General features: G+C 38.6%; 1 protein-coding gene across 1 annotated transcript in view; it reads left to right on the top strand.

Moving 5' to 3' along the window:
• MROH9 (maestro heat like repeat family member 9) overlaps positions 1 to 15,264 on the top strand; it is a 72,716-nt gene extending 57,452 nt beyond the window's left edge. Inside the window, exons 18-20 of the mRNA XM_088844927.1 lie at positions 11,338 to 11,400; positions 13,371 to 13,652; positions 15,020 to 15,264. Coding sequence (XP_088701053.1) covers positions 11,338 to 11,400; positions 13,371 to 13,652; positions 15,020 to 15,264 — 590 coding nt within the window. The remainder of the gene's footprint in view (positions 1 to 11,337; positions 11,401 to 13,370; positions 13,653 to 15,019) is intronic.
• Positions 15,265 to 15,493: the final 229 nt, after the last annotated feature.

Below are 15,493 nucleotides of genomic sequence, written 5' to 3'. Positions count from 1 at the left end.
AAAAGGTGCTAGGACATTGGAAATGCACACACACACACACACAAACACACAACATTCCTACCTTACAACCATACAAAAATCAGTTCAAGGTGTATCAAATCATGTTAATGGAAGGAGTTCAGTTCAGTCAGCTCAGTCGCTCAGTCGTGTCTGACTCTTTGCAACCCCATGAATCACAGCACGCCAGGCCTCCGTGTCCATCGCCAACTTCCGGAGTTCAAACAAACTCATATCCATCCAGTCAGTGATGCCATCCAGCCATCTCATTCTCTGTCATCCCCTTCTCCTCCAGCCCCCAATCCCTCCCAGCATCAGTCTTTTCCAGTGAGTCAACTCTTCGCATGAGGTGGCCAAAGTATTGCAGTTTCAGCTTTAGCATCAGTCCTTCCAATGAACACCCAGGACTGATTTCCTTTAGAATGGACTAGTTGGATCTCCTTGCAGTTCAAGGGACTCTCAAGAGTCTTCTCCAACACCATAGTTCAAAAGCATCAATTCTTCGGTGATCAGCTTTCTTCACAGTCCAACTCTCACATCCATACATGACCACTGGAAAAACCATAGCCTTGACTAGACAGACCTTTGTTGGCAAAGTAATGTCTCTGCTTTTTAATATGCTGTCTAGGTTGGGCACAGCTTTTCTTCCAAGGAGTAAGCGTCTTTTAATTTCATGGCTGCAATCAGCATCTCCAGTGATTTTGGAGCCCCTCCCTCGGAAAAAAACAAAGTCTGACACTGTTTCCACTGTTTCCCCATCTATTTCCCATGAAGTGATGGGAACAGATGCCATGATCTCAGTTTTCTGAATGTTGAGCTTTAAGCCAACTTTTTCACACTCGTCTTTCACTTTCATCAAGAGGCTTTTTAGTTCCTCTTCACTTTATGCCATAAGGTTGGTATCATCTGCATATCTGAGGTTATTGATATTTCTCCCAGCAATCTTGATTCCAGCTTTGGCTTCTTTCAGCCCAGCGTTCCTCATGATGTACTCTGCATATAAGTTAAATAAGCAGGGTGACAATATACAGTCTTGACATACTCCTTTTCCTATTTGGAACCAGTTTGTTGTTCCATGTTCCATTCTAACTGTTGCTTCCTGACCTGCATATAGGTTTCTCAAGAGGCGGGTCAGGTGGTCTTCCCATCTCTTGCAGAATTTTCCACAGTTTATTGTGATCCACACAGTCAAAGGCTTTGGCATAGTCAATAAAGCAGAAATAGATATTTTTCTGGAACTCTCTTGCTTTTTCCATGATCCAGCGGATGTTGGCAATTTAATCTCTGGTTCCTCTGCCTTTTCTAAAACCAGCTTGAACATCTGGAAGTTCACGGTTCACGTATTGCTGAAGCCTGGCTTGGAAAATATTGAACATGACATTACTAGCATGTGAGATGAGTACAATTGTGCGGTAGTTTGAGCATTCTTTGTCATTGCCTTTCTTTGGGATTGGAATGAAAACTTTTTCCATTCCTGTGGCCATTGCTGAGTTTTCCAAATTTGCTGGCATATTGAGTGCAGCACTTTCACAGCATCATCTTTCAGGATTTGAAATAACTCAACTGGAATTCCATCACCTCTACTACCTTTGTTTGTAGTGATGCTTTCTAAGGCCCACTTGACTTCACATTCCAGGTTGTCTGGCTCTAGGTGAGTGATCACACCATCGTGATTATCTTGGTCGTGAAGATCTTTTTTGTACAGTTCTTCTCTCTATCCTTGCCAACTCTTCTTAATATCTTCTACTTCTGTTAGGTCCATACCATTTCTGTCCTTTATTGAGCCCATCTTTGCATGAAATGTTCCCTTGGTATCTCTAATTTTCTTGAAGCGATCTCTAGTCTTTCCTATTCTGTTGTTTTCTATTTCTTTGCATTGATCACTGAGGAAGGCTTTCTTATCTCTCCTTGCGATTCTTTGGAACTCTGCATTCAGATGGATAGATCCTTCCTTTTCTCCTTTGCTTTTCGCTTCTCTTCTTTTCACAGCTATTTGTAACGCCTCCCTAGACAACCATTTTGCTTTTTTGCATTTCTTTTCCATGGGGATGGTCTTGATCTGTGTCTCCTATAGAATGTCACAAATCTCCGTCCATAGTTCATCAGGCACTCTATCTATCAGATCTAATCCCTTGAATCTATTTGTCACTTCCACTGTATAATCATAAGGGATTTTTTAGGTCCTATCTGAATGGTCTAGTGGTTTTCCCTACTTTCTTCAATTTAAGTCTGAATGTGGCAAGGAGTTCATGATCTGAGCCACAGTCAGCTCCCGGTCTTGTTTTTGCTGACTCCTAGAGCTTCTCCATCTTTGGCTGCAAAGAATATAATCAATCTGATTTTGGTGTTGAGCATCTGGTGATATCCATGTGTAGAGTCTTCTCTTGTGTTGTTGGAAGAGGGTGTTTGCTATGACCAGTGTGTTCTCTTGGCAAAACTCTATTAGCCTTTGCCCTGCTTCATTCCATACTCCAAGGCCAAATTTGTCTGTTACTCCAGGTGTTTCTTGGCTTCCTACTTTTGCATTCTAATCCCCTATAATGAAAAGGACATCTTTTTTGGGTGTTAGTTCTAAAAGGTCTTGTAGGTCTTCATAGAACTGTTCAGCTTCGGCTTCTTCAGCATTACTGGTTGGAGCATAGACTTGGATTACTGTGATATTGAGTGGTTTGCCTTGGAAACGAACAGAGATCATTCTGTCCTTTTTGAGATTGCATCCAAGTACTTCATTTCGGACTCTTTTGTTGACCATGATGGCTTCTCCATTTCTTTAAGGGATTCCTGCCCACAGTAGTTGATATAATGGTCATCTCAGTTAAATTCACCCATTCCAGTCCATTTTAGTTCACTGATTCCTAGAATGTCTACATTCACTCTTGCCATCTCCTGTTTGACCACTTCCAATTTGCCTTGATTCATGGACCTAACGTTCCAGGTTCCTATGAAATATTGCTCTTTACAGCATTGGACCTTGTTTCTAATGGAAGGAAGGAAGATATAAAAAGAACTTTGCAATGTATGCAGTATTTCCATGAAGAACTTGCAAGCATTACTGAAATACACAAAGAAAAATTAAATAAATAGAAAGGTATAAGCCACATTTGTGGAAAGAATCAAAATTTTAAATGTGTCAGTTCAGTTCAATCACTCAGTCATGTCCAACTCTTTGCAACTACATGGACTGCAGCACACCAGGCCTCCCTGTCCATCAACAACGCCTAGAGTTTACTCAAACTCATGTCCATTGAGTCAGTGATGCCATCCAACCATCTCATCCTCTGTTGACCCCTTCTCCTCCCACCTTCAATATTGCCCACCATCAGGGTCTTTTCCAATGAGTCAGTTCTTCACATCAGGTGGCCAAAGTATTTGAGTTTCAGCTTCAACATCATCCCTTTCAACGAATATTCAGGACTGATTTACTTTTGGATGGATTGTTTGGATCTCCTGGCAGTCCAAGGGATTCTCAAGAGTCTTCTCCAACATCACAGTTCAAAAGCATCAGTTCTTCAGTGCTCAGCTTTCTTTATAGTCCAACTCTCACATCCATACATGACTACTGGTAAAACCGTAGCTTTGACTAGATGGACCTTTATTGGCAAAGTAATGTCTCTGCTTCTTAATATGCTGCCTAGGTTGGTCATAACTTTTCTTCCAAGGAGTAAACGTCTTTTAATTTCATGGCTGCAGTCACCATCTGCAGTGATTTTGGAACCCCCAAAAACAAAGTCTCCCACAGTTTCACTGTTTCCCCATCTATTTGCCATGAAGTGATGGGACCGGATGCCATGATCTTAGTTTTATGAATGTTGAGCATATTTGAGATTATTGATATTTTTCCTGGAAATCTTGATTCCAGCTTGTGCTTCCTCCAGCCCAGTGTTTCCCATGATGTACTCAGCATATAAGTTAAATAAGCATGGTGACAATTACAGCCTTGACATACTCCTTTTCCTATGTGGAACCAGTCTGTTGGTCCATGTCCAGTTCTAACTATTGCTTTTTGACCTGCATACAATTTCTCAAGAGGCAGGTCAGGTGGTCTGGTATTCCCATCTCTTTAAGAATTTTCCACAGTTTGTTTTGATCCACACAGTCAAAGGCTTTGTCATAGTGAATAAAGCAGAAATAGGTATTTTTCTGAAACTCTGCTGAAACTCTCCTGAAACTCTCTTGCTCTTTTGATGATCCAGTGGATGTTGGCAATTTGATGTCCGGTTCCTCTGCCTTTTCTCAAACCAGATTGAACATTTGGAAGTTCACGGTTTATGTATTGCTGAAGCCTGTCTTGGAGAATTTTGAGCATTACTTTGCTAGCATGTGAGATGAGTACAATTGTGCATTTTGAGCATTCTTTGGCTTTGCATTTCTTTGGGACTGGAATGAAAACTGACCTTTTCTAGTCCTGTGGCCACTGATGAGTTTTTCAAATTTGCTGGCATATAGAGTGCTGCACTTTCACAGCATCATCTTTTAGGATTTGAAATAGCTCAACTGGAATTCCATCACTTCCACTAGTTTTGTTCGTAGTGATGTTTCCGAAGGACCAGTTTACTTCACATTCCAGGATGTCTGGCTCTAGATGAGTGATCACACCATCATTATTATCTGGGTTGTGAAAATGTTTTTTTGTACAGTTCTTCTGTGTATTCTTGCCACCTCTTCTTAATATCTTCTGCTTCTGTTAGGTCCATACCATTTCTGTCCTTTAATTGTTTCCTAAATCAGTCTGTACATGGAATGAGATGCCAATTAAAATATCAATGGGACTTTTTTCAAAATTGACATGCTAATTTTAAAATTGTTTTAGAAAAGTTGCCATACAGGAATATCCAGGAAGTTCTATCCAAAAAAGAAAGCAGACTAGCCTTATCAGATATTACTATAGCTACAGTGGGGCTTCCTGGTGGCTCAGTTAAGAGTCCACCTGGAATGCAGGAGACCTGGGTTCAATCCCGGAGTCCGAAAGATCCCCTGGAGGAAGGCATGGCTACCTACCGCAGTATTCTTGACTGGAGAATTCCATGGATAGAAGAGCCTGGCAGGCTATACAGTCTATGGTGTCACAAAGAATCAGGCACAACTGAGCAACTAACACAGCAACAGTAATTATAATCATGTGGAATAAATAGACAGAAAAGTGGAATAAAATATCATCCAAAAATAACTGCTAAAACATACAATTTTTTAAAGTGAATCATTGGTTTTAAGTAATAGTGATGAAAATATGGAATATTCCCTAAATGGTTTGGGAACATCTGGTGAGCCATCTGGAATATTTTTGATTACTTTATCCCTCTTTCAATTTTTACATTAGATAAGTTCCAGATGGTCAAAGGCTCAGATACTAAAAATGAAACCATAATAATAAATAAAGTTAAACAAAATAATATAGAAGAATTTGCTTTATAATCATGTGGTAGGTAAGATTATTCTAAGTAAAAGTAAAAATCATAAAGAAAAAATTGACACACTATGCAGAAGTAAACATTTCTGCAAGTAAAAACCAATATAAACAAAATCAAAAGGCAAATTGTAATAAAACATGTTTATAACACATATCATATATACAGAGTGAATAAGTTCTTACTGGTAGCTCAGCTGGTAAAGAATCCGCCTGCAATGCAGGAGACCCTGGTTTGACCCTGGGTCAGGAAAATCCCCTGGAGAAGGGATAAGCTACCCACTCCAGTGTTCTTGGGCTTCCCTGGTGTCTCAGATGGTAAAGAATCTGCCTGAATGCGGAAGACCTGGCTTCAGTCCCTGGTTTGGGACGATCCCCTGAAGGAGGGCATAACACCCCATTCCTGTATTCTTACCTGGAGAATCCCCATGGACAGAGGAGCCTGGCAGGCTACTGTCCATGGGGTCACAAAGAGTTGGACACAGCTGAGCAACTAAACATGGCACAGTAAAGAATCTTTACAAATCCCTAAGTAAAGAAACAACCCACTAGGAAAATGGACAAAATACATGAAAAAATTTATTTGTTTCACATAAATAAAATTTTCACAGCTTCATTCAAAAAGTGATGCAAACTGAATTGATAAAGTGTTTCCATCTATCAAACTGACAAAGAACAAAAACATTTATACTCTACAGTTCTGTCCAGGTTGCAGGAAGTAGGCAATCACATTACTGTTTAGTGTAAATAGCTACAGTCTCAAAGAACAGTTTGGCAATATCCATCCAAATGTGAGATGCATATTCTTTTGACTCAATAATCTCCTCCCAAGAGAATTTATCCTCTGATATATATATCCTCCCAAGAGAATTTATCCTCTGATATATGAGAAGTGATATGTGTATGTAGATATTCATTGCATCATTGGATTTATAATGCCATCATTCTTAGCACGTGGTTTTTATCCTTCTTTGTGTTTTCTGATTAACTTCAGCATTTTAGCAGTATTGTGTGTATGTTAGTTGCTCAGTCATGTTTAACTCTTTGTGACCCAATGGACTGTAGCCCACCAGGCTCCTCTGTCCATGGGATTTTCCAGGCAAGAATACTGGAGTGGGTTGCCATTTCCTTCTCCAGAGGATATTCCCAACCCAGGAGTCAAATCTGGGTCTCCTGCATTGCAAGCAGACAGTATTCGCAGTGTTACACCAAGAAATAAGCAAAAAACATAAAGGGCAAAAGGTGTCGCTGGGTTAACCTAATTTTGACTTAAAATAGCAGCTAATTTCTTTCTCACTTAACAATCCTAGTATAGGTAGACTAGTACCAGTTCTTTTGTTGCTCTTGAATTCTCATCACACAGTTTCCTACATCAGACCCAAGACGCTTGCTCTAGCTCCTGCCACCACTTCTATGTAACAGTCAACTGGAAAGGGAAATATCAAGAGGACACAGCCATCTCTGTTAAGAGTGAATATAATCTACTAAATGATCATTTGCCTGGAACATAGACATGTTGCCATACCTAGCTGCAGAAAAGCCTTGAAAGTCTAGTCATCTGCTGAACAACCATGTGTCCAGCTAAAACTCACTTTAGTTTTAGTAAGAGAACTAAAGATAATGAAGTAATTTGACAATAGACAAAAGTAGTATTCTCTAGCATAGGAAATTTTCATTCATTTATTTGTACCCTCCATCTAATTCTAAAAGGAATTACACTGGATTACAAAATTAAGCAAAAGTATGCCAGTTAAGGATACCTCCACAACACAGGGCTTTGTCTTTAAGCATTAGTCTTAAATTCTTAAGCCCATGTTCCACCTGTCAATGAAAATATCCCAAGTTTTATTATCTGTAAATCATATTATCAAAATAATGTACTGCTGTGGTTTTGTGATCCCTATTTTGACTGAGGTAGGGGCAATGTGAAATATTGGTGAGAATATATAAGCTTCCATTGAAATCTCAAAATGAATACCCACTAGCCATGTGACCTTCACCAAATTTCTTCATCCCTATGAATTTTTATCAGGCTTACCTGGTGGCTCAATGGTAAAGAATCTGCCTGCTAATGCAGGAGATGCAGGTTTGATCCCTGGGTTGGGAAGATACCCTGGAGAAGGAATTGGCAGCCCACTCCAGTCTTCTTGCTTGGATAATTCCATGGACAGAGGAGCCTGGTGGGACTACATGAGGTCACAAAAGAGTCAGACATGACTTAGTGCCTAAACAATAATAACATGAATTTTTATGATGTGTAAAAGGAAGATAATTACAATATCAACAAAAATACTTTTTAAGTCTATCTGAAAATATTTAAGAGCTTTTATAAAGGCAGTGAAGAGTAGAAAAGCTAAAAGAAGTAGGCCTGATATTTGGGGGTTATTTTCCTTTACAGATTTTCCAATTCTGTATTCAAAAAGGGTAGTGGGGGGCTGATAAACTATGAAGAAATTTTAGCTGTTTCACTGAACTGGTGGAACAAAACTTGGAGTGGATTGACAATGAGGAAGGATCCTGGTAAATACACCCAAGTTTTCCACTCAATCCCTGATGTCTCTACCCTAGGAGTAAGGTTAGTTTCTGGGCAGTTTATCTTCACCCAGAGAGGATAACTAACATTATCGACACAAACCTGTATACACTATTCAGTTCAGTTCAGTTCAGTCACTCAGTCGTGTCTGACTCTTTGCGACTCCACGAATCGCAGCATGCGAGGCCTCCCTGTCCATCACCAACTCCCAGAGTTCACTCAAACTCATGTCCATCGAGTCGGTGATGCCCTCCAGCCATCTCATTCTCTGTCGTCCCTGTCTCCTCCCGCCCCCAATCCTTCCCAGCATCAGAATCTTTTCAGTGAGTCAGCTCTTCGCATGAGGTGGCCAAAGTATTGGAGTTTCAGCTTTAGCACCAGTCCTTCCAATGAACACCCAGGACTGATCTCCTTTAGAATGGACTGGTTGGATCTCCTTGCAGTCCAAGGGACTCTCAAGAGTCTTCTCCAACACTACAGTTCATAACTGATATTTAATGTTAAAAAATCATTTAGATTTTTTTAATGACAAGGAAGAACAGTAGAAACAGAATCTAGTATATGCAGTTATTCAACTTTATCAAATATGAACTTTAAAATAAATCTGATTATTATGTTCAAAAGATTACACAATGAGAATGCAGATCTCAGTGAATGAAGTTAGCAGCAGATTAGAAAGAACTGAAATGAGATTAAGAGTATTAGAAAGGTCAGAATAAACCAGCACAACATTGTACTTATCCTTCAATTTAAAATAAATAAATTCAGGAAGAGAAAAAAAGAAATGTCAGAATAAAATATTCAGCCTCAAGATCAAAACTTGAAAAGATAAAATGGAAAATATGAAAAGAGCATAAGAACATGAGATATGTTTAAAAGGCCTAATATACATTTCAATAAGGATATTGGCGGAAAAAATGAGACATATTTAAATGTTTATTAAAGAGATAATGATCAAGAATTTTCCAAAACTAAAATAAGGTAATACCAAGAAATAAAATGGATAAGTTTGGAAAAAAAGAAAATAAAACTTCCAAAATTTGCAGATAAATAATTGAGTATTTAGAACACTGGAAAGAATTCAGAAAAACTGTAGGAATTAAATTTAGCAAGCTTTCTATATACAATACCAATATACAGAAGTCAACTGAGTTTATACACACTTAACAATAAATATTAGAAAGTTAATTTTTTAATGCCTAATACACTGCACCAAAATTTATCAAATATCCCAAAATAAAACTAAGGAAAGAGGTACAATACTGATACATACATATACACACACACAACAAAACAAAACTAGAGAATTCTGAGAAGGTTTTTAAAATACTTAAATAGAGTAATATATCATGTTTATGGATTAAAGGTTTAAGTATTGTAACATAGTCAGCTCTCCTCAACTTGATCGGTATATTTGATACAAACCCAAACAAAATTTCACCAGGAGTTTTGGGTGTGTATGTATATGAAATATGAGAAGTTGATTCTAATTTTTACATGAAAATTTAAGGGTTTGAGAATAGCCAAGAAAATTTGAAAAAAAAACACAAAGTTGAAGAATTTATACTATCAGATATCAAGACCTATCATATATTAAGGTAATATACAAATGGCACAATGATAGAATGAAGTTATGACACTGACCCTCACACAATTTTTGATGTAAATGACCTACAAAGCAATAAGGAAAGGACTATTTTTTTCTCTCTTAATAGTGCTAGATTAATTACATACGTAATCAACCCCTATTTTATGCCATATAATTTCAGTTGAGTTTGCAATCCAAAAATGTGAATGGGTAAAACAATAAAGTTTCTAGAAGTAAATATGGGAGAGTATCTTTATGACCTTGAGACAGCAAAAATTTCCTATCAGGACCCCAAAATTCACTAACTGTAAATTGAACTGCAATAAAATTAGAGGACTTCTCTGGTGGACCAGCGGTTAAGAATCCCACCTGCCAATGCAAGGGTCACAGGTTTGATCCCTGGTCTGGAAAGATACCACATGCCTCAGGACAACTAAGCCAATGTGCCACGGCTGTGGACCCTGTGCTCTGGAGCTTGTGATCCACAACAAGAGAAGCCACCACGAGTTGCCCCCACTAGCCACAACTAGAGAAAAACCCCTGCACAGCAGCAAAGAGCCAGCACAGCCAAAAAATAAATAATTCTGCTCATCAAAAAGAAAAGTACAAATGGAAAAGTTTTGCCCTGGGGTAGGATAAAATATTTGTAATAGGTGTAATATTTTTAAAATATTAGTAACCAGAATTTAAAATGCCTAAAAATAAATCATTTAAAAATAACTCAATAGAAAAACAGTCAAGAGACATATGGAACAGACATTTTGCAAAAGAAATATACAACTGTATATCCAATATACAAAATTATATATCTAATTATATATTCAATATATATAAAATTATATATCCAATTTGTATATCCAATATAATAATACCCCCAAACCCATGGGATTTATTAAAAGATTGACTAACAATTATCAAGTGTTAGAGAGGATGGAGAGCAGTAGAAATCTTCATACAATGCTGGTAGGACTGAAAATTGGTACAATTCACCTTGGCAACTCTTCTGCAGTAATGATTAAAGGTGACCCTAAGGATATCCATTAGCTAGTAAGTCCACTCCTAGCTATATACCAAACAGTAATGCATATAAATCTACACCAAAGTTCATGTACAAGAATGCCCACAATAACATCACTATTCATAATAGCCTCAAATTAAAAACAACACATTGTCCATCAGAAGCAGAATGGCTAAAAAGTGGTGCATTAATAAGATGGCATATCATACAAAAAGCATTCAGGAAACTCTTTCTGTGAAGAACCAGATAGGAAATATTTCAGGCTTTGAATACCAGGCTCTGTGGCAACCACTCAACTCTGCTGTTTGTAGGGTGAGAAAAGCTGCAGATGATCCATAAGCAAATAAGCCAGTAAGCATGGCTCTGTTTCAAGAGAACATTGCTAACCTCTGTCATGTAGCAATGGAAATGAATGAACTATTGCTATGTTTAAAAACAGGATGAATCTCACAATGTAGTGTTGAGCAAAAGAATGTATTCTGAAAGGTGAAAGAGGAAATTGGGAAGGGCATAAAAGAGGCTCCTAGGATAATAGTAATATTCTATTTAAAGGCCTAGATGGTAGCTAGAAATATTCACTCTGGTCATTTATTAAGGTGTACAAATGTGATTTGTACACATTTATACACACACATATATCTCAATAAAGATTTATTAAATATTTGAAATCACTAATAGATTATTCATGAATAATCTAGAGATGTTTTGCTTTGAAGAAAGCACTGAAGGTAGATAATATCAGATAATGTATTTTCATAATATATTTTGGGGTAACTTTAATTTTAATTTGTGCATAGGGTACTTGGCAAAATTGGGTGGCCATTTACTGCTCAGAGATGAAATTGATGTCATGCTTGAGGGTAAGTGTTGAAATTATAATGAAATATTTATATATAGGCCTAAATAACTTCCCTATTTGTGATTCCATTTATATCAGAGCTCTGTAGTGATGCCAGGGATGGGAGGGTGCTATAGAGGTAGTTAGGTGGTTAAGGGGAAATCAGTAGAAGGACTGGAATAAGGGGCATCTGTTTTTACTTTTTATTCTTTCCCTCTATCTTTCTCTCTCTGCTTCAATCTTTCCATCTAGCCCTCTCATTATCTGAGACCTAGCTATCATCCTAGAATCCTTAGGAACTACAGAGAATTAAGAATTCAATCACTCATTAATTCATTCAACAAATACTTATCTGGCATCTACTATATGACAGCATTCTATGAGCAGGACATACAGCAGCAGACAAAGCAAAGTTCCTTCCTTAGAGAATTTACATTTTAAGAGATAGCAATATATACTTGCATCAGAAGAGCTTTCCTGATAGCTCAGTTGGTAAAAAATCCACCTGCAATACAGGAGACCCTGGTTTGATCACTGGGTTGGGAAGATCCCCTGGAGAAGGGAAAGGCTACCCACTCCAGTATTCTGGCCTGGAGAATTCCAGGAACTGTATAGTCCATGGGGTCACAAAGAGTCAGACATGACTGAGTGACTTGGGCTTCCCTGATAGCTCATTTGGTAAAGAATCCACCTGCAATGCAGGAGACCCCAGTTCTATTCCTGGGTCAGGAAGATCCACTGGAGAAGGGATAGGCTACCCATTCCAGTATTCTTGGGCTTCCCTGGAAGCTCAGCTAGTAAAGAATCCACCTGCAATGTGGGAGACCTGGATTCATTCCTGGGTTTGGAAGATCCTCTGGAGAAGGGAAAGGCTACCCACTCCAGTATTCTGGCCTAGAGAATTCCATGGACTATAGGGTTGCAAAGACTCGGATACGACTGAGTGATTTTCAATTTCATTTTCAATACTTATTCTATCAAAATGTTTGGATCTCTCTTTGCCTCTGCCTATTTCCCCTTCGGGATCAGAATTTCAAACAGGTTGCAGCAGAAAATAAGGTGACTGCCTTCCTTCCTTCTTTTCGTAACAGACTTTATATTGTAGAGCCATTTTAGATGAGTAGAAACACTGAGTGGAAGATAGAGATTTCCTGTTTACCTCCTGCCCCCACACATGCACAGCCTCCTCTTGTTACCAACATCTCCCAGCAGAGTGGTGTATCTGTTACAATTGATGAACCTACATTGACACGTCATCTTCTCCCTTTTTCATTTTTTCATTCACTCATATTGACTGCCTGCTAAATGCTAAGCACTCTCTCCATGTTGCTCAGATAGTTTTGTTTGCTCTCTTCCTTCTCCTCCTGCTCCATCTCCTTTTTCTCTCATTTCTACATCTATCTGTTTTTTCCTTCTCTATTTCTTTTTACTAAGAAAGAAATTAATAACTTCCCACAAGCTCAGCATCTGGATATAATGATATTTGCATTTTGGTATATATTTAATTGCAGGTATTTTTAAAGAATATAAACTATTTTGCATTTATTTTTTAAACTATCATAACTGTTTTATAATTTTTTTACTTACTCATGTCATAAACATCTTTTCATGCTAAGAAACGTGAGTCTACATCATCATGTTAACATGTATGTCCTATTTGGCTTTATGATATTCCATTAATAACTTTAAGCCCTTTCCTGCTGATGAACATTTAGACTGAATCTACTTTTTTCATTCTTCTGAGCAATACTGAGCCAATTCATGAATATATGTTTATGCTGTCTAGCAGAATGCTCGACACATAATATGCCCTCAGCACATAATGAGGTCCAGTGAGGACAGGAGATAAAAACTTCCTGGATGCTGTTTGTCTAAGTAACAAAAACTAGGGCAGCGGGGCTCCTGTGAAAGGTGGTGAGACTGTTCTGAGTCTGTGAGCTCCTCAGACTATGAAAGCAATGCTTTGAATTAATGGCCTTTCTACTGTTACAGCTATTGACCGAGTGATTCGGGATGAAGATCCTGTGATCAGGGAGTTGGCAGAAAAAACAAACAAAATTTTTATGGAAATAGCGCATAAATTGACCACCTCAAATATTAAACAAAGCTTCCAAAGACTGTTTAACTTCATCTACTTAAAAAAATTGAAGCTTCTTTATAATTATAACCTGCCCAAGGACCTGAGAGGCAGTCCTATGCAGATTAAAGAAATCAGGAATGATAAAGAAGCCATCATAAATGATAATTATGAAGATGGATTGGTAAAGAATAAAGGTGCATAGGTAAAGAAAGCAAGGTTCCCCAGTGCCTTGGAGCACTCCTCGTGAGAGAAATGATTTCCTTTCTCCCTTGATAACTGGAATCCTTTTTAGATGCTTTTGTGAAGGATGCAAGAAACTTTTATAGTCTCTTCTTGATCCTCTACTCAAATGTAGAAATGTCCAGCCTCTCTCTGTCTGACAGTGATTAAAAAGCTTTACTTCATCAAAATCACTAATAAAACTGAAAAAGCATATAAGCAAAGTGTTTGATGAGAAACTCTTGGAGCTTGTTGTGGTCAATACTTACCTACTGAACATCTTCTAAGTGCCAGACACTGCGGGGATATTTGGAAGATGTCAACAGGGTTCCCATCCTCAGGAAGACACACAGTAGTGTTATTTCCATCCTGCACTGAATGCTGCCTATTGTTGTTCAGTTCCTAACATGTCCGCCTCTGTGACCCCATGGACTACAGCATGCCAGACTCCTCTGTATTTCACTATTTCCTGGAGTTTGTTCAATTCATGTCCATTGAGTCAGTGATACTATCTAACTACCTCATCCTCTGCTGCCCCTTTTCCTTTTGCCTTCAATCTTTCCCAGCATCAAGTCTTTTCCAATGTGTCAGCTCTTCCCATAGGTGGCCAAAGTATTGGATCTTAAGCATCAGTCCTTTCAATGAATATTCAATGTTGATTTCCTTCAGAATTGATTGGTTTGATCTCCTTGTGCAGTATTTACAAAGGAAGAAATGATATTGCAGGGGAAGAAGACTGAGAGCAGGCAAACTATTCCAGGTAGAGATATTGAGGTAAGAAGACTGTTGGGGGAAGCTGGAAAGTTTGTTGTGGATACAAATGGCTAAGGAGAGAAGAATAAGAAGAGTTGAAACCTGAGGGGAAGAGTGTGCTCTGCTAATGGCTTTAAACTTTTTGAAATGAAAACTGAATAATCAACATAGTTAGTGGTCCCCAATGCCATCAGGATCCAGTTTAATACTTTATTCTGGTTTATAAGAAAGTTGATATATAAATGCTGATCTGAAGTCATTTTGCCTGACTTAAGGTTTCAGGTTCATCTTTCACTCATCTCACCTTACCTTCCTCCCACCTGTGTCACATCCTAGTATAAACCATCCCAGCCTCAGGGACATCTACTTATAGTTAGATAAAAGCCCCTTTTCCTCCATCACTTCCAGTGTTGTGGCTTTGGGATGGGTCAACTTGAAGTTCACACACATTTTCATCTCTCTGCCAGCTTACCTTGCTGGTGTGGGGCAGCAGCCACTCTACTTTTCCTTGGGTCTTCCCCCAGCTTCTGTCACTTCTGGCCAAGTGGGTAGAATAATGTTGACAAAAGACACCAACTTCTCCTGCCAGACAACTACATCTTCAACATCCTCAGTGTTGGAGGCAGCAAGAGACTGACACAGTCCCCAGCTTGTGGGTTCTACCTTATCCCTGCTCTCCACTTGACACCCACCTTCCCTTCCCAGTTGCCTGTCCTGCAGACTTCAAGCTCCAACATCAGATGTGAAGACAGCAACCTTGCAGAAATTTCTTCACCTGTTTCCACAGTTGCTTACAGTCAAACCTCTGGTTATGCCTCTCTGATTGAACGCTGACTGATATATCTGAGATGCATTTCCAGTCCTCTTTGATCAGATAGTTGGGTGTTGTTCCTATGTTTTGCCTTAATGCTCTGAATACCTATTATTAAATTCATCACACTGTAGTGAAATTACTAATGCTCTTCTCTCTCTGCCCCACAAAACTGAAATTTCCTGAAAAGAAATGTTACACTTGGTTAAGTACTCTGGAACTCACAGTCTGGCACCTAATATATGCTCAGTG

Source organism: Moschus berezovskii, chromosome 17 (genome assembly GCF_049115385.1).
Source record: "Moschus berezovskii isolate FMDL1 chromosome 17, NW_MosBer_1.0, whole genome shotgun sequence".
NCBI lineage: Eukaryota > Metazoa > Chordata > Mammalia > Artiodactyla > Moschidae > Moschus > Moschus berezovskii.
The sequence above is the reverse complement of the archived record's forward strand: the minus strand, read 5'-3'. Positions and strand labels throughout refer to the sequence as shown.